The 18,955-nt window shown below is 44.1% G+C and overlaps 3 protein-coding genes across 3 annotated transcripts in view; 1 reads left to right on the plus strand and 2 right to left on the minus strand.

Moving 5' to 3' along the window:
* The window catches only part of WWC2 (WW and C2 domain containing 2), a 125,810-nt gene extending 114,375 nt beyond the window's left edge, over window positions 1-11,435 (plus strand). The window contains exons 21-22 of the mRNA XM_012000136.1: window positions 3,080-3,207; window positions 6,395-11,435. Of these exons, the coding sequence (XP_011855526.1) occupies window positions 3,080-3,207; window positions 6,395-6,461 (195 nt within the window). The 3' untranslated portion in view covers window positions 6,462-11,435. The remainder of the gene's footprint in view (window positions 1-3,079; window positions 3,208-6,394) is intronic.
* Window positions 8,734-11,426, minus strand: CLDN22 (claudin 22). Its single transcript, XM_012000135.1, has one exon. It carries the CDS (start codon window positions 10,870-10,872, stop codon window positions 10,213-10,215), a length of 660 nt encoding a protein of 219 aa, XP_011855525.1. The 5' UTR covers window positions 10,873-11,426; the 3' UTR covers window positions 8,734-10,212.
* Window positions 11,436-12,430: 995 nt separating the features above from the next.
* Window positions 12,431-13,093, minus strand: CLDN24 (claudin 24). Its single transcript, XM_012000137.1, has one exon. It carries the CDS (start codon window positions 13,091-13,093, stop codon window positions 12,431-12,433), a length of 663 nt encoding a protein of 220 aa, XP_011855527.1.
* Window positions 13,094-18,955: the final 5,862 nt, after the last annotated feature.

The following is an 18,955-nucleotide window of genomic DNA, read 5'->3' on the forward strand; positions in this document are numbered from 1 at the left end:
TGAATCCATGGATGTGGAACCCACAGATACAGAGGGCTGACTATATTCAACTGACCTTTGACAGAGGAGCAAAGAAAATAAATCCAAAAAAGATCCTCTTTTCAACAAATGATGCTGGAACAACTGGATATCTATTCACATGCAAAAAAATATGAATCTGAATATAGACCCTTCTACACCCTTCACAAATATTAACTCAAAATGATCACAGACCTAAATGTCAAATGTAAACTATAAAACTCCTAGAAGTTACCCTAGGAGAAAATCTAGATGACCTTGGGTATGGCAATGACTTTTCATATACAACACAACATCAGAGGCGTGATCCATGAAAGAAATAACTGATAAGTTGGACTTTGTTATAATTTAAAACTTCTGTGTGAAAGACACTGTCAAGAAAAAGAGAAAAAAAGCCACACATTGGGAGAAATATTTGTAAAAGTTATATCTGATAAAGGACTGTTATCTAAGTTACAAAAAACTCTTAAAACTCAACAATACAAAACAAACACCCAGTTTAAAAATCAGCAAAAGACCTGAACAGACACCTCACCAAAGCAGATAACAAATAAACACGTGAAAAGATATTTAACGTCATATATCAATAAGAAATTGCAGAGTAAAATAACAATGAGATACCTCTGTACACCTGTTAGAGTGGCCAAAATCCAAAACACAGACAACACCAAATGCTGACAAGGATGTGGAGCAACAGGAACTCTCAGTCATTGCTGATAGAAATGCAAAATCATACAGGCACTTTCGAAGACAGTTGTAGATTTCTTATAAAATTAAGCAGATTCTTACATACTATTCAGCAGTTGTGCTCCTTGGTATGAGTTGAAAACTTACGTCCACATGAAAACATTTGCATGAATATTTACAGCAGCCTTATTCATAATAGCCAAAACTTGAAAGCAGTCAAGATGTCCTTCAGTAGGTGAATGATTAAATAAACTAGTATATTCAAACAATGGAATACTCTTCAGCACTAAAGAGAAATGAGCTATCTATCAAGCCATGAAAAAGACATGGAGGAAACTTAAATGCATAACACCAAGAGGGAGGAATAGGGAGAGCACAGGGGAATTTTAAAGCAATGAAACTCCTCTGTATGATATTATAATGGTGGGTACCTGTCGTTACACTTTTGCCAAAACCCATTGAATATACACCACCAAGAGCAAAGCTTAATATAAACTATGGATTTGGGGTGATGATGAAGTGTCAATATGAGTTCACTGATTGTCACAGATGTACCACGCTGGCAGAGGATGCTGATAGTGGGAGAGGTTGTGCATGAGTAGGGGCAGGGAGTAAATGAGAACTCTACTTTCCAACCCATTTTGCTATGAACCTAAAACTGCTCTAATAAATAGACTATGTTTTTTAATGTTATGTGCGGAAGGTTTAACCTGAGAAAATACAATATGTTGTTGATTTTTAATAATTATTAAACAGTTTCTGTTCTTTGCTGTTGTTTTTCTCTGCCACTGGTCTTCACCTGTTTTTCTGTTTGTTGTGGTTTTTGAAACAGGGTCTTGCTCTGTCATGAAGGCTGTAGTGCAGTGGGGCGATCATAGCTCACTGCAGCCTCAAACTCCCAGGCTCAAGTGATCCTTTCACCTCAGGCTCTTGAGTAGTTGGGACCACAGGCACATGCTATTGCGCCTAGTTAATTTTTTTTTTTTTCATAGAGACAGTGTCTCCCTATGTTGTCCAGGCTGGTCTCAAACTCCTGGCCTTAAGCAATCTTCCCACCTTGGCCTCCCAGCCTGGACTTCACCTGTTTTGTTCACAACTATAACCCTGCCACCTAGTACAGAACCTGGCATATTGTTTAAAAAAAAAAAAAAAAAAAGCAACAGTGATAGCTTCCTTCTGAAATAGTATATTCAGTGATGTGTTGGGTGCTGCTGTAAGTACTTTACATGTGTATGTACTCATTTAAACTTCACAACTTTGAAGTAAGTACTTATTCCCAGTTTACAAATGGAAAAACTAAGACACCAGGAGGTCAAGCAACTTGCCCAGATTTACATCACTAGTAAGTGGTAGAAATGAAATTTGACCCCAAGCCATATATCTGAGCGTTTGCTCTTCACCCACTTATACCACCTTTCCTTAAAAGGCAGTCCACAAATATTTGTTGACTGGGTGAATGAATGAGTGAATGGATATGAGTGAAAGAATGAAATGAAAAGGCAACTTTTAATATAATATCATTAGTACATTTTTATTTTAAAACATGTTCATGCACAGTACCCAAATGTTCATTATTACTAACAGATTATACATTGTAGTAAAGTCATACAGTGGAGTATTATACAGCTGTGGGGAAAGTGAGTTACAACTACAGATAACAGTGTGTATGACTCTCGTGAGCATAATGTTGAGCAAAAGAAGCCAGACCCTGAAGAGTATCTGTTTACTGTTCCTCTATACCAAGGACAGAAGAGGCACGTTAGAAGTCGGAATGCTGGGAACCCTGGGCAGAGCTGGAAGGGCACCAAAGGGGGCTTCTTGGAAACAGGAGTGTCCTCTCCTTCATCCGGTGCTGGTGACATGGGTGTGTTCAATTTGTAAAAGTTATTTGAGCTATACACGTATATGTGCACATTTTTTGATTGGTAAATTCTACTTTAATAAACAGCTTTTTAAATGGCTAAGTTAGAAAAAAGGGTCAAAAAGATAAATAAGATGTTGAAAGTGTATTTGCCCAAAACATCCTTTAACTGTAGGTATTTTTTGGAAAACGTGCTATGAGTAATTTTCTGTTTCATTTTTAAGAGTTCTTAGGTTTTTCAGATGTAATAAAATTGTCACATATTACCTGTGTAATTCGATTTCTAAAATGTGATTGAAATGAACTTACCCCAAAATCCACATATGCTCCCACTCAGCATGAGCCGGTCACGTGGGTGTTGGCCCCTGACGCGTGATGTAAAGGACACCAGCCCTCTGACTGTCTTGCTTGCCCTCCTGACTTTAGTCACAATCTTTCAAGCCTCATAGGTTGTCTCCAGGGATTTCTAATCAGTGTTTTGTGTTTTTCTTACATTTTTATTCCCTTTTCCAGGCCGAACAGTCCAAAGAAGAGCAGAAGCAAGGTTTGAATGCAGAGAAGTTGATGAGGCAAGTCTCCAAGGACGTGTGTCGGCTCCGGGAGCAGAGCCAGAAGGTGCCTCGGCAGGTGCAGTCCTTCAGGTGAATAGCCCCATCCAGGACAGCTTTTGGGTTGCCCTCATGTGGTCTGATTGTGTAGGAATTCACCTCAGTGCAGTGAAAGTTAATACCAGGATCTGAGACAGAAATCCTGTGTTCCCTGCCTTGAATATGTAATTTCCCATTTGCACCTGAGGTGATAAATGTGACTGGCAGAGTTAAAGGCTGATGAGAGCCTAACTCCCCTCAAGAACCCAGGGTGTCCCCAGCTCTTAGTAGCTGTTAGCACATCTCATTGGACTATTCCGACCCAGGATACAAAGGTACAGAAAACTCAGACATCTCTGGGGTTTTGTTCACTCATTTCACAGACATTCCTTGGGCAGCCCCAGAAACCTTGCACCTTGTCAGGCCCTGAGATGCGGAGGCTAAGAACATGTGTGTTCTGCTCTTCTCGGGGGCTCTAGGCTGTAGTGGGGACAGGCAGGTAACCAGGTCATTGCAGTGCGTGTGGAAAGAGCTCACTAAAGGTATGGGTAGGGACCTGTGAGAGATGTGGGAGGAGCCTCAATCCATATGGGGCAGGTGCTGGGGCTGCGGGCACCAGCGGAGGAGATTATAAGAGAACCCATCATGGAAGGATGGCTGCAAGCTCCTTAGGCACCTAGGGGTGGCAGTTTTGAGTGGGACATTGAGGCAGGAAGAACAGCACGGACAGAGGCACAGACCTTAGAAGTCAGTGCCAAGCTCTGGCGCATGGGGAGTTGCCAGCTGGTGAGCCTGTCTGGGAGAACTGGGCTCAGACTGCACAGGCCTCGGAAGCTGTGCAGAAGAGGCTTCCACTCGCGGTTTCTGATCGGGCAGCCAGCAGGGCTCTCCATGCACAAAACCAAATGATGGGAATGGGTTCTATGTGGGGCAGATATCAGGCATTGTGGAGAGTGGGCTGGGGAGAAACGGGTAAGGGTGGCCTGTGAGGTTCATGGGAGGTTCATGGGGGGCAGTGGCTGTCCTATGGTGCCAGCGCTTGAGATGGAGAACGCTGGGGAGCAGGGGTGTGGGGAGGATGCTGACCTCTGCCATGGCACACCAGGCAATGCCAGCAGGCCAGCAAGGTAACCATGACCAGCAGACAAGTGAAAATAAAAATCTAAAGCCAAGGTTGGGGTCAGGATGGAGATTAAAAAATGGGAGTGCTCATCTTCAATGCACTGGTCTCATCAGTGGAAACGGACCAGACATCCCAGAAAATGTGAGGTGACTGGGAAAGGAGGCCTGGTGGGCACCAGTCACTGAAGGGCTCACCCCAAAAGAGATACTGGAAGGAATGGCTGGAGAGGTCAGAGGAGAACCAGGAGCCTGGGGCTGGAGGATGGGGAGAGGACATTGATGGAGAGAACTGCAAAGTGCACCCGGGATCCCTGGTGAGCACAGCAGATGTTTTCAGCCCCGTCGGAGGGAGCTCGGCAGAAAGGTTTGCTCCTACTGGGTTTTTATTGGGTTTTGATTGAGGTTTTGTATAGACGAGTCTTTGGAAAGCGTTTAGGTGTAAAGGGGAGAAGCCTGGAAGAAGCGAGTGTTTTTGAAGTGTGGGGAAGCTAGGTCACGTGGTGGAGCAGGGACAGCTTTGGCACGCTGTCTAGTGCCAGGCGGGAGGGCAGGGCCACGCACCATGTGGCAGCAGCAGTGGGCCTTAGTGGACTCACAGCTCCTTCATTTTTATGCAGCATCTTGCAGTGGAGAGGTTTTTCCGCCCTCTTTTCTGCTCAATAATCACATTTGTGACTTTCAGGGAGTGCCACTCCTTGGGTTTTAGAACTGCAGGTGAGGGGAGTCCATCCATGCCCCTGTTGCTGTGGTCACTTAGAGAGTAAGCAGCATTGCCCGGCATGGAAAGTCACACAACTAGCAGTTGTTGCTGAAGCCCGAAGCAAAGAATCCATGAACATTCCCAGCTTCCCTTAAGATACGAAGCCATTATATCACCAGGCAAGTGATGAGAATGATGAGATGGACAGGGTGAGACAGGCCGCGCTGGAAGCGTGGGATTTGCGCGGCTGCTGGTGCCTGGCCTGGGGTGGTGAGATGGGCAGCGGTGGGGCCTGGGGCGTTCTGCCCGGCACCACCCCAGCTGCTTATTTCACCTGGAATCAGGAGCCTGATGGTCCCTGGCCTTCTAATTTTTCAAGAGAAGTTAGAAATCAACAATTTTATATGAAATATCTCAAATGCAGGCACTGGCAACTAGTGCGGGTATTTTTAAACACCCCAGTTACCAGCTGCGCCTTACGGCCTCTGCTGACATCACGCCCACACTCGGGGCGATTTTCGTTCTCATTTTCCTCTTATGGAAGTGAACAAATGTAAAGGACGCTGCTCGCAGCAGTAGCTCGCCCCAGTGTCCAGTGTTTCCACTCCTCCTCTTCTCCTCTGTCCTTCCTTAGTCTTCAGAACATCCTCACCTCGGCTCTGGTTTCTACCCCGCGCCTCCTCCCCCATCTGGACTGTTCTTTCACAGAGGAGGGCCAGTGCTTGATTCTTCAGCTACCAGTGTGCCCCTTGCATGTCGTATGCCCTCAAGAAATACGCGCTGACGGCATAAATGTACAGTGTGAAGTTCTGTAGGAACATAGACGTACTGTTTGTCTTTTTTTTTAAGTATTCTCCTCACCTGAAAACCACTCTGCCCTGTCTCAGCCTCTCTGCTGCTTCGGGACCAGGGCAGTTACTGCCTTTCAGATAGTGAGTTCCTCCTTCTCCTTTCATTTGAGTCGTGGTGTCACTCATCAGGTTGTCCCTGCCTCAGCACAGTATCGATTTTAAAGACTTTTCCTGGTATTATGTACTTTTCTGTGAGGTTACTGAGAAGTTTCCACGTAGAATTTTGGGCCTTTTGAGTCTTCCACTGCCTAGTTTGGAAGCACCCATCCTAGACCAGACCCCTACTAGCTTAAAACTGTCTTCTGTTGGAAGTTCCCTGAAGGGAGCTTACTGGCTTGGTCTAGAGGTGACTTCTGTGAGCCAGAGCTGCTGTTCTCCTTGATACCCTCCCTTTAGCAGGCAGAGACTCTCTTGATTGTAAATGGATGGAGTTCTGCTTAAGGAAAAGAGCTTCTGCCTGTGCCTGTAGAGACATCACTGCCGCTGCAGGTCCTGGGGACTGTTTTAATGGTCCCAGAGTATTTTTAGCGTCATATTTAAGTCAATTTATTTCTCACCCCAACTCTAGGGAGAAGATTGCCTACTTCACCAGAGCAAAGATAAGCATCCCGTCCCTGCCGGCTGACGATGTGTGATTACATGGTTTAAGAAATTATTTTGTCATCTGTTCACTTTTTTAGGGAGGGTAAAAGACTGAAGATTTGTTTTTTTGTTTTGGTGTCTGGTTGTTTTTGGTAACATAACTGTCAACTCTTGAAGAACTTTTATTTCACATCAGATTTTCAACATTTTAATTTGTAAAGTACCTTGAGTGTAATTTTTATGTGCTTAAACAAGAAAAAATCAGATAAGAAAAATGGGATAATCTGGTACACAAATGTTGCCCAGAATGTGCGCATTGCCAGTGGGCTTTATTTTGTAAACACGGAACGGAGGCAGTACTACCCCACGTGTGTACTGTTGAGCCGACTGTTGAGAGACAACTTGGTTCAGCAGGTGGTCTTGCTTCTCCTTTGTGTTTCTGTGAGTAGGCCCTGCCGATGGCAGCACCGCCACGTGGTATCTGTGCGCTGGCGAGGAGAGTGTGAGCAGTCGCTGGGGTGCGGCGTTCCAAAGTCCACCCAAAATGGATGCTGCGTTCATGGCCATCACCTGTGCGGCAACACCTGGTTTCCTTAAAACGATTTCCTTTTTGTCCTTTTATATTTTTCTAAAGAAAACAAAAATATAAACTACCAAGTTATCTTAAGAATAAGAATACAAAGGAGCACTGCTCTTGGCACTGAAGATCTTGGGATTCATGACACTGAGGGCAAGGAGAAGAAAGAACATCAGCCATGTAGAGATACAAATAAGCTCATCAAATGAGCAGCTGGTTTCTCTCACTGAGCCTGAATTTGCAGAAGTGTTCAAATGTGAGTTTCTGGCTTGCACCAGTGTTTTGCCCTAAATCTAAGGATGGTGCCAAGTGGTGGCCCTGTGTTCTAAGGACAGAGAAAGCTGGAGGTGTGGAGAGAAACGCATCGGCACTCATTTGGTATAACCAAGAAGAGGGGAAAAGATGTCTTGATAGAATGAAAGTTGCCAAAAACAAATGAGTTTATCAAGAGATTTCTAACATTTAGTAGAAATTGCTTCATAGCTCTCATTTTTAGGGGATTCTATCTATAATTTATGGTAAATAGTTCGGAGGCAAAGGGAAGAATGTGCCTGGGGGGATTATTAATTTGAAGTACAAGCTAAATTGTTTATGAAATGACTTTTGGATGAACAAGTTTAGAGAGAGAAACTGACTAATGCGTCCTCCAGTTTAGAATTTCACCTTACCCAACCCAGGCACGTCTTAAAAAACATATCCTCAGTGCAGCTCTGCCAGCATCAAGCTTTTAAAATATATAATATTTAGACCATTTAAACCATACTTATTACTCAGAAACAATTTGGGGTTAGCCATCTAATATGGCAAATAAAATAGATTTTTTTAAAGAAATCCAAAATTGTCTTAAAGGAACCCCTTAAAGAACAAAAAAGTTGTGTTCCTAAGTTAGAATGCTCACTAGCAAGAATTTTTATTTTCCTGAAAGCAATTGTATATATTTTGGAAAGTTCATGTTATTGGAATCGAAGTTCAAATTAAGCAACTTCTGAGCCTAGAACTTTATTTTTTCCTAAATGTCCCACCACTTAACATACAAATTTCTTTGAAGGCATAACTGGACATGGCAGACACTACTTTGAACAAAAACCAGCCTAGTGAATTGACTGAGTACAGTCCTTTAAGACTGCCCAGTTCATTCTCTTAGATAACTAAGGAAAACTAGAAAAAGAATACAGTTCACCCTTGTCGAGGTCCAGTGTGAAAGACAGAAGTTTATTTAACGTGGAGGTAAATGAAGGTGGGCTGTTTTCAGCGTCTTAGTTTGACCATGAAGATGTCTATAGAATTATGTGTAGTTGTTCTGTACGATTTTATTTTCTTCATTTATTTATTTACAGTCTTATTTATGTTCTGTTTAATATATAGTTTGATTCTGGCCATTTTAAATATTTGACACAGAAGAGACTATATTGGAATATTTACAGCTTTATAAGTCTTTCATCAGATTAGCTGTGGACTTTTTGTAATACAAAAAGTTTCAGACAAGTATTAAAGAATAAAATCTGTCTCAGGCTGGTAGTTAGCAGTTGTGACCAAGATGCTTTTGGTTGTTGTATTTCACAAAATCTCCTCATTTCTAACATGAGAGATGAACTTATTTTAATATAATCCTTTTTCTACACTTTAAAAGTCAGCAATAGTGTTATGTATTTATAGGCAGCTTTTAATAATCTTGTCATATTTGTACTAACCCAAATGATTCACAGTGACAAAACATTTTAATAACTTGATCACAAAACCATATGGACAAATACGAATTTTAATATTATAAATACTATTTTTAAAAGGTAGAATTTATTCACACAGGGTAAAAAGAATGTAATATTTAGTTCTCAAGTTTGAATTATCATTATATTATTACAATTTTGTATATCAGAATCTTAAGTGTTACAGGTACAAAAAGGATATTGCTAGCCAAATGAACAAAGTTTAGCTAAATCTCTGTAGCATGCAAATCAAATAAATTAAAATTTTTTGCTATTGCTTTATCTATATTGTATGAAATATCAAAAGCTCAGGACTGAACTTAATATTTAATCAGGTTAAATTCTGAACATGTTTCTGTTTTAATCTGTCTTGTTTGTAAACGTATGCAAATACATCACATAGATTAACTTTGGTTTCTGCACTTTCCAAGTGTTTGTGGGTGGAAAAAAATTCAGTCGGTTTTTAAAAAAACAAAAACAAAAAACAAAGCTACATATTGCCTAATAGTCTATTTCAGTGTCGTTTATTGTTCAGTTTATTTCCCTGACTGGCACAAACACACGAGTTTCCTGGAACCATGTACCAAGCAAATACAAAATATTTCACGAAGAATCCCCAAGCCAGCAGTTTGTGATGAATAGTTCTTGTTGGAACTGTGTGTATTGCTGATAAAAAAGGACGCAGTCTTTTCATTGTGCAAATAAAATGAAGGGCTCCAGAGTGTGTGCTCTGTGGTCGTTCCGCCTGGGCTGGCAGCGTGCTCCACGGAGAGGCAGCCATCCCAGGAGGTCTCTACACACACACCAGTCCTGCCCTGCCCTGCCCTGCCCCCCACAGACTGCTCAGTGCCAGGGAAGCCAGAAACGCTGCCCACGAAATACAGAGCACAGGATGCAGAAGCACGTTTGTGTGCCAGAGCCTACTTGAATCATCCAAAACACAAGATCACCCTCCTGCTTCTGACATCGTTTAGAAGGCATGACTGAATGTGGCTGCCTTTTGAGAAAAGGTTCCATAGAGACACAGGTCTCTGATTCAGGAGATGATGTGTCTACGCCTTTCACCTCTAAAGCTTTTAAAGAGCTCATCATTCTTTTATATAATAAGACGTCATGCATTTTAAATAAGTATGCAGCTCAGGCTTATTATACTAGGTTATCTTAAACACCTGAAAGAAGTCAGTGATCTGCCAGATGATTCCGCTCCATATGAATAACACCTTCAAAGACACATACAGATTAACGTTTTATTTACCACTTCTATGCAATCACTGTTTTAAAATTGAGAACACTCATCCACAGTAATGGGTGTCATTACTATGAAGTCTTGATTGGTTTTGATCTCAGAGTAGAAGATAAAAATAGTTTACTAGTCTTGGAAAGAAACTATAGTTTAACAGTCACAGGAAAAAATGCATTTTCGAAAATCAGAAGCACAGTGAGATGACTAGAGCGGGACCTCCTACCAAATCCAGTGTTGAGCAGGCGTCTCCTGAACAGCAGACGCTTGTCCTTTCTGGCTTAGTTTCTCAGGTTGGTGTTTCTTGTCTCCAGTTGATGATGATCTTGCATTTGCGCCACTGCATGGTGGCCCGAAGCTAGGAGAGCGTGGCTGGAACAGGCTGCACAGTTGAGCAGACACCCTCCCAGTAGAAGAGAAAGTCCAGCAAACCAGCCCAGAAAGAGGGCCTCCCCAAACTCCCACCTGGGGACAAAGTCTGGGACGTTCTCATCCCAGAACTCCTGAACCGTCTTGTGGGCAACCCAAGAGACAGGAACCAGGGCTGTGATTCCCGAGGCCCAGGACAGAACTCCTCCCAGGATCAGCAGTCGCCTCTTGAGATCTCTCTGACCCTCTCCAATTCTCAGACAGTCCAGGCCAAACCCGGAGACCAGCAGGCCCAGAAATCCCAGCCCGTTTGATAGAAACATTAAGATCCTGGAGACCCTGAGTTCAGCAGGCAAAGCCAGGAAGGAGTCAAAGTCCTTGCATTGCATCCCCACTTCCTCTTGGGTGACGCAGGTTTGCCAGAGTCCCATGGTCCAGTTTTCCATTTCATTTAAGTCCAGGTTGAGGTTCTTCCAGTGTGGCAGGTAGTTTGTAAGACAGGATAAAACCCATCCCAGCAAAGATAATGAAACTCCAGCTAGTTGAGCCACAGTTCTAAATACTAAAGCCATTATAATGTCCTGAGAGCTTTAACCAAACAAACTCCTGTCCTTCGGCTGCTGTGAAAAGAAGTGTGACACTTGTATTATAACTTATGAAGCTCAGAAATATTTCTTCATTGTGTATATAGGAGGATTCTTGCCAGAGTTGCTATTGTTTGATTCCATGTTGAATGGGTTTCAGAAAAGGATAGGGAAATAATGCTGCAAACCAGTAATGCCAAGGTGTGGCCAAGATCGTGTTTGTGTCCTGTGGGCTGGATTTTGCAGAAAGCAGTTTGTCACTGAAATATAATTAAGTGATAATAATCCTCCTTTCGTTGTTAAGGTTAAAATGGCTTTCATGTTATTCCCAACCTTTCTAACAAAGAATTAAGTCTGAATGCAAAATGTTTAACTGATGGTTTTGGTTCAACACCTCCTGCTTTGTATCTCACTAATTGCACCTGTCAGATTTTCATCTCTTATAGTTCTCACATTTCAAATGTGCATGTTATGGTAATACTGAGTGTTACTTTTAAAAAATAGGTTCAAGAAAAGTATTTCTTAACCAAATAAATCAATCTTATCAGAAATATCTCTACACCTTAACTCGGGCCTGTGTTTCAGAAATTCCTCAGGCTACATATACCACACGGCATTTGAAGCAATACCAAACTACATATCTAGTTTATTTAACTGCATGCCTTTCTGTCAAATTTACGCTTGTGTGCATAAACACGTTTTTCTTATATATACTTTCTAAGTCGAGGAAAGAGTTCAGCATTAGGACTCTGCAGGTTGCAGTCAGCATTTCTGTTTATTCACCACTAAAGTATATATCCCCATGTTAGTGATTTTTCATTGAACAAAGGAAAGTTTTTATTCAAATGACCTGACAATATCTGGATATTAAGAAAAATGTCTTTGGAATTGTTTTTCTTTTTTTAACACGAAGGTTTCGAGGGAAAGGACGAGAGAAGAGATTGGCCAGTATTTTAAATCTGAGAGTATCACGAGGTACTGAAAACTCTTCAGCCTCATAAAATCTTGTCGCACTGAGTGCCTGGTAATACCCTAAACACAAACCACTTCTGTTCAAAGAAGAAAAAAGTCGTTGCTGTGGAAATAACACTTTGGGGTTGGCTTAGCATGTGGCTTTGCTAAAGTAGAACACTTAAAATTTTCAGATCGTTAGTTTTTTTCTTTAGGAAACAGAAACTAATGATCATTTCTAACTACCAACAACAACAAAAAAAAAAAAAAAAGAAAAGAAAAAAAGCTTTCTAATACGAAATTTACACATTAAAGCTTGAAACTGACTATACTGGACAGCCACCACATTCTTTCAATAACCAGATCAGTGAAGCTTGTTTCACTTCTACCTATATAATGCTTACCATAGTCATTTTCTTTTAGATGAAATATTTTTCCTTCATTATTCTCTAGATTTTAGAGGGAAGTGGGTCTGCCTACTGTAGAGAAATAGTTACTGAATGAGAAAACATGAGCATCACAGATTTAGCTACAAAACAAAGAGATCTTTGTCATCACGGTTGATATAGGATACATCTCTGGCCTCGTCGGAGTCTTACACTTGAGGATCTGCCGTCCCGTCTTCCAGGTAGGGACACTGAGTTTGTATTTGCGCCACTGCATAGTGGCCCGAAGCTAGGGGAGCGTGGCTGGAGCAGGCTGCACAGTTGAGCAGACACCCTCCCAGTAGAAGAGAAAGTCCAGCAAACCAGCCCAGAAAGAGGGCCTCCCCAAACTCCCACCTGGGGACAAAGTCTGGGACGTTCTCATCCCAGAACTCCTGAACTGTCTTGTGGGCAACCCAAGACACAGGAACCAGGGCTGTGATTCCTGAGGCCCAGGACAGAACTCCTCCCAGGATCAGCAGTCGCCTCTTGAGATCTCTCTGACCCTCTCCAATTCTCAGACAGTCCAGGCCAAACCCAGAGACCAGCAGGCCCAGAAATCCCAGCCCGTTTGATAGAAACATTAAGATCCTGGAGACCCTGAGTTCAGCAGGCAAAGCCAGGAAGGAGTCAAAGTCCTTGCATTGCATCCCCACTTCCTCTTGGGTGACGCAGGTTTGCCAGAGTCCCATGGTCCAGTTTTCCATTTCATTTAAGTCCAGGTTGAGGTTCTTCCAGTGTGGCAAATAAGTTGTAATAATGGATAAAATCCATCCCAGAAAAGATAGTAAAAGTCCAACAGATTGCATCACTATTCTAAAGATTAAAGCCATTGCAACAAGTCTTAGGACTTTGCCACCCCTATAGGATCTGCTGTCTTTTGTGGTTGACGGTAATGTGACGATCTTGGTTCTATGCTGCCTGGAATATAAGCTGTGGTCATTAACTCTTTGGGCACTCTGAAATGCGTTTTTGTTCTTCTTGAATATAATGTTTCACATAAAGGACGAAGGACTCTCTTAAAACTATGAGTTAGGCTTTCTGATAAGGACTTGATCTGTTACCTTCCAATTTGGTAAAATTATATCCCCAATGCCTGATGATTATAAGTCTAAGGATGAACAAAGAAGGCTCTATGACCCCTCACCCTAAAATACAACAGAAATCTTTGTGCTTCAATATGGATTAATTAGATTTTAAGTGGTGATAAAAGGCCAGCTCTTTCTACAACAGGACTTCATTGTAAGAGCTGAATCTGAGATTTCAGGGATGCAAAACAAGGCCTTGTAAAGAAAGGTAGACTGTTTCCTATAATCTCTATTCTTCTCAGACTTCCTTAACCTACACAAGAGCCTGGCCCACATCTTCGAGTGTGGCAAGAGCTCAGTGGGACTTGGCAGGAAGGTTCCTCGGATCCTTTGAAAAGTAGAGGCTGGCTTATGGGACTGATTAAAATGAAAAGGACTGAGGCTGATGGCGGGGGGTACTGGGTGAGGAAGGGAACGTCCCGGGAAGTTCCAGCATTCACTCTGTGGTTTTCTCCATCCTCGTTAAGGACTTGGAGGTAAAGCGTGATGTCTCAGCGTCCAGGGAGGTGTTTTTGTCCAGAGCTGAGCTGTCCCCTTGTCATTTCAGCAGCCTACGCAGAGCAACACCAGGCTTCAAGACTCCTGCCGGCTCCCAGACAAAAGTCTCCGGTACAAGCACAATAGCTACAATGGAGCTAAACTTTGAGGCTTCATCTTGTTTGTTTTTTTGGCTGAGGCCACACCTTGAGAGCATACTTCTGCAGAGGGTGACCCCTCAGAGAACACAGGGCCGGCCTCACAGGCCAGGACAAGAGGTCACCTGCCCCACATTCCCAGGGCTGCACCGTCGCCTCTCTGCATGGCCCCTGGGCATCCCACACCCGCTCAGAGGAGATGAAATCAGATGGGCCCACAGGACATACAGGTTCCTAACGGTGGAGCCACTCCCACGATGGGTTCTAACCTGGAGAAATAGAACCACTGCCCGTCATGTTGAACAGTGGAGTGTAGCCCAGGACCAGAGATGGTCTTTTATGGTGTCTCTAAATAGATCGGAGAGACAGAACCTGGATCCCGAGGTATCCAAATTATTTTGGATAAGATTGCATAAGATTTAGATTTGAGGTGTTACTTTCTTCAGCTTTTCCCATCATCTTAAGTTTAAAAAGAAAAAACTATGCCACCAGATGAACTCTTCCTTCATTTTTACAAATTTTCAGAATTCCTGAGGCTATATTGGTGCCCACCATCCTGAAATAAGTCATTTCAGGGCACATAGAGACACCCGGATCCAGAGGGCCGGAGACCTGTCTGGGCCTCATCGCCAGTGCACAGGATATGGCAAGCTTGAGCTCTCTTGCAGGAGGCAGTCAGGGTGACGAAGGCCTGGGGAGCAGGCGTGAAAGATCATAGGGAGATGATTCTTAATATCACAGTGAAACGCTTTTTAAAAACCTAATGGAACCGGCTGCTCTGTGACGTAGTGAGCTCTCCCTGCTACAGGCGTCTAAGCCAAAGGTTATCACCTGCCAGGGTTCTCACGGAGGGGATTTCTGCTGTGGTGGGCATTGGACCTGCATAACCTCTGAGCACCCTCCCAATTCATTTATTCTTCCAGCATTAAAAAATACGTTGTGGGCCAGGCACGGTGGCTCACGCCGGTAATTCCAACACTTTTGGAGGCCGAGGCCGGCGGAACACGAGGTCAGGAGTTTGAGACCAGCCTGACCAACATAGTGAAACCCTGTTTCTACTAAAAATACAAAAATTAGCCAGGCATGGTGGCGCGTGCCTGTAGTCCCAGCTGCTGAGGAGGCTGAGGCAGGAGAATCGCTTGAACCGGGAGGCAGAGGTTGCCGTGAGCTGAGACGTGCCACTGCCCTCCAGCCTGGGCAACAGAGGGAGACTGTTTAAAAAAAAAAAAAAAGATGTGAGCCCTTCCTGCTGAGCAGGCACTGAGTGCTGGACAGTATGGATGCGACCCCTCCCCGGTCCCTATGGGGCTCACATTGGTACAAAGAGGCCATCAGGAAACAAGATAACTCAAAGAAGTCAAAGGAGCTGGGATATGAGTGTTCCAGGCAGAGACACGCAGCTGCAACAGCCCTGAGGCAGGAGTCTGCTTGGGCAGGAGCAGAAAGCATGAAGGTAGTCCGGATGGGGCTCCGGGAGGACTCCTACCCCCACATTTCAGTGCCTGAGTCAGCTGCTTCGGTCGCTCACAGAGTGCGGGTGCGGTGAAATTGGCCAGCAGACATAATTACCACCACCTTGTTCAGGGTGTGCAGGGCTACATTGTCTCTGTTTGAAACTGTTCGTCTAAAGTATGGAGGTTTACACACATAGCTCAGAAACAGAGCTGGAGAAGTCAGCCGACTGAAGACTGAAGCTTAGGGTGAACGCCATCCTAGTTTGCCCAGGATTGTCAGGATTTCAGCCCTGAAAGTCACACATCCTGAGAAATGCTTGGTCCGGGGCAAGGGTTGATAAACATCCCATAATAAGCCATCCCAAAACTTAGGTACTTAAAACAACAATCGTATTTCTACTCTTTTTTTTTTTTTTTTTTTGAGATGGAGTCTTGCTCTGTCACCCAGGCTGGAGTGCAGTGGCGTGATCTCAGCTCACTGCAACCTCCACCTTCCTCGTTAAAGAAATTCGCCTGCCTCAGCCTCCCGAGTAGCTGGAATTACAGGTGCACACCATCACACCTGGTTAATTTTTGTATTTTTGGTAGAGACGGGAGTTCACCATGTTGTCCAGGCTGGTCTCGAACTCCTGACCTCAGGTGATCCAGCTGCCTCAGCCTCCCAAAGTGCTGGGATTACAGGCATGAGCCACTGTGCCCAGCTGGCAATTTCTATGTATTTTGCTCGTGAATGTGCAGCTTGGGACTCAGCAGGGACCACTTGTCTCTGCTCCAGGCGGCATCAGCTCAACTGGGGGCTGGAGGGTCCCTTTCCAAGGTGGGTCACCCACATGGCGGCTGCCAGCAGAGAGCTCAGCCTCTGTCGTCATATAGGGCACAAAAAACACACAGACAAGGCCACCTCAAGCCAAATTGTAGCCAGATTGCTGCTGTAAGCGGCCTCACCTCATCAGCTGGCAACAGGAGCCGTCGACCCTGGGTCCTGCAAGAGACGATTGAGGAAGGACGAAGGCAGAGGCCCGAGAGGTCCAGCAAAAGCTTTGGATTCTGAAGTCAGTGGAGAAGCCCAATCTTCCATTGTCAAAATGACCCTTTAAAAATCCCTTAAGCATTGGAGATCAATACACATCTCTCTCCAGGCCCAGCTCGCTGGGGTCTTCTCTGGCAATGGGCCAGGTTACTCCGGGTCCACAGTTTGAGCACAAAATGAAGAAGTCGGCTTGGTTTGGGATCTTGCAGGAAGATTATCTGCTGAATCTGAAGGCCGCAGAATCCAGAGAGGAGGACACTGGGAACGCCCGGACATCACGGGCTTCCCCACCTCCCCTCCGCAGCACCCAGCAGTGCTGCCAGGAAGAGCCGCTCTTCCTCCTAGCCGGCGCCGGCCGCCCTGGCACTCTGATAAATAGGTGAAGATGAGGGGTTCCTCTATCTGATTAAAAGAAAATCTATGGGTTATTTTTTCTTGATTTTTCTTTCTTTCTTTCTTTTTTCTTGGAGATAAGAGTTTTGCTCTTGTTGCCCAGGCTGCAGTGCAGATCTCGGCTCACCGCAACCTCTGCCTCCGGGGTTCAAGAGATTCTCATGCCTCAGCCTCCCGTTTTCTTAATATTTCTTTCCCTACTAAATAGTAATTCACGCTATTAATACTATTGACCTTATTATTAAGGACAAGACACGCTGTTACCCTCACAACCCCCACAGCACAATACCTTGTATCTACTATGTGTTCAACAAATATTTGTCTAATAAATTGATTAGAAGGATCCTTCTAAATGATAATAAAGTAAATATAGAACATCAACACTATAGATGTCATTCCCATTGCCAGTACCCTTTCATCATGGTGACAAAATCAGCTGTCCTGGAGCGTCTGAGCATGAGGAATGGGAGAGGAAATATTGCTGAAGCCTCACGAGTTGGCAAACAAGAGCATCCCCTTCCAGAAGGGCATCAAGAATGACATCTCTTAGGTGCGGGAAAAAGACTAGAAGGCTAAAGGCCCCCCAAAATATTCACCAGGTGCTAGAAATGGATGCTTTTTCTTTTCCTTGTTTTGATTATTTTTATTTTCTAAATGTTCTACAAAGACTGTGCAGGACCCTCAGAAGAAAAAAAAAACGATGTAAAAGAAAAAAAGATGATCTGCTAGACAAAATTAACTTTCTTTTGTCAGATCATAATAATAGGTAACAATTATCTAGAGCCTTCTACATACCAGGCACTGTTCTGAGACTTTAACATGGATTTTCTCATTGAATCCTCACAGTCACACAATGGGGGTAGATACTAGCTGCATCACTATTTTACAGACGATAGGGCTAAGCACAGTGGGGCAAGTAACTTGCCCAAGGTCATGGGGTCATTTACAGAGCCATGAAGGCAGCACCTCAGTTCCTTTCCCAGTGATATGGTTTGGCTGTGTCCCCACTCGGATCTCATCTTGAATTCCCACGTGTTGTGGGAGGGGCCTGGTGGGAGGTACTGAATCATGGGGGCAGATCTTTCCCATGCTGTTCTCGTGATAGTTAACAAGTCTCACGAGATCCTATGGTTCTATAAGGGGGAGTTTCCCTGCACAGGCTCTCACTCTCTTTGCCTGCTGCCATCCACGTAAGATGTGACTTGCTTCTCCTTGCCTTCTGCCATGATTGTGAGGCTTCCCCAGCCACATGGAACTGTAAGTCCATTAAACCTCTTTCTTTTGTAAATTGCTCAGTCTGAGGTATGTCTTTATCAGTAGCATGAAAATGGACTAATACACCCAGAGCACAGAGGTACCTGGGCCTGGACCTCTAAGTCTATACTGTACAGTGTTGTTCCAAGCAGAGCTTCTGCATGGAAACCACCTGAGGAGCTTATCCAGCTCGACTTTCGGGTTCCTCCCTCCCCTGCCTGCAGTGTGCTGCTAAATGTTTAACAGCGACTCTCAGGTTGGTAGCCCTGGATTACAGCCTCTGCCAATTTCCATGATGGAAATACTCTCACCATGGCCAATTCCAGGCTACCAGTGTGGAATCACTGAGTATGCAGTGAGTTAGGAAGAGATAATACAGTCATATAATGGTGACTATAGCAGTGGGGACACATGCTGAGAAATGGGTCATTAGGGAATTTTTGTCATTGTGCAAACGTCACAGAGTGGACTTACACAAACCTAGATGCTCTAGCCTCCTCCCCCCGAGGCTGTATGGTATGGCCTATCGCTCCTAGGCTGCAAACCTATACAGCGGATTACTATACTGAGGACTGCAGGCAGTCGTAACACAATAGGGATTTGCATATCTAAACATAGAAAAGATGCAGTGGAGGCCAGTTGTGGTGGCTCACACCTGTAATCCCAGCACTTTGGGAGGCCGAGGTGGGCAGATCACCTGAGGTCAGAAGTTCAAGATCAGCCTGGCCAACATGGTGAGATCCCATCTCTACTAAAAATACAAAAATTTTAGCCATGCATGGTGGTGTATGCCTGTAATCTCAGCTACTCAGGAGGCTGAGGCAGGAGAATCACTTGAACC

The sequence above is a fragment of the Mandrillus leucophaeus genome, unplaced genomic scaffold (genome assembly GCF_000951045.1).
Source record: "Mandrillus leucophaeus isolate KB7577 unplaced genomic scaffold, Mleu.le_1.0 Scaffold62, whole genome shotgun sequence".
Lineage (NCBI taxonomy): Eukaryota > Metazoa > Chordata > Mammalia > Primates > Cercopithecidae > Mandrillus > Mandrillus leucophaeus.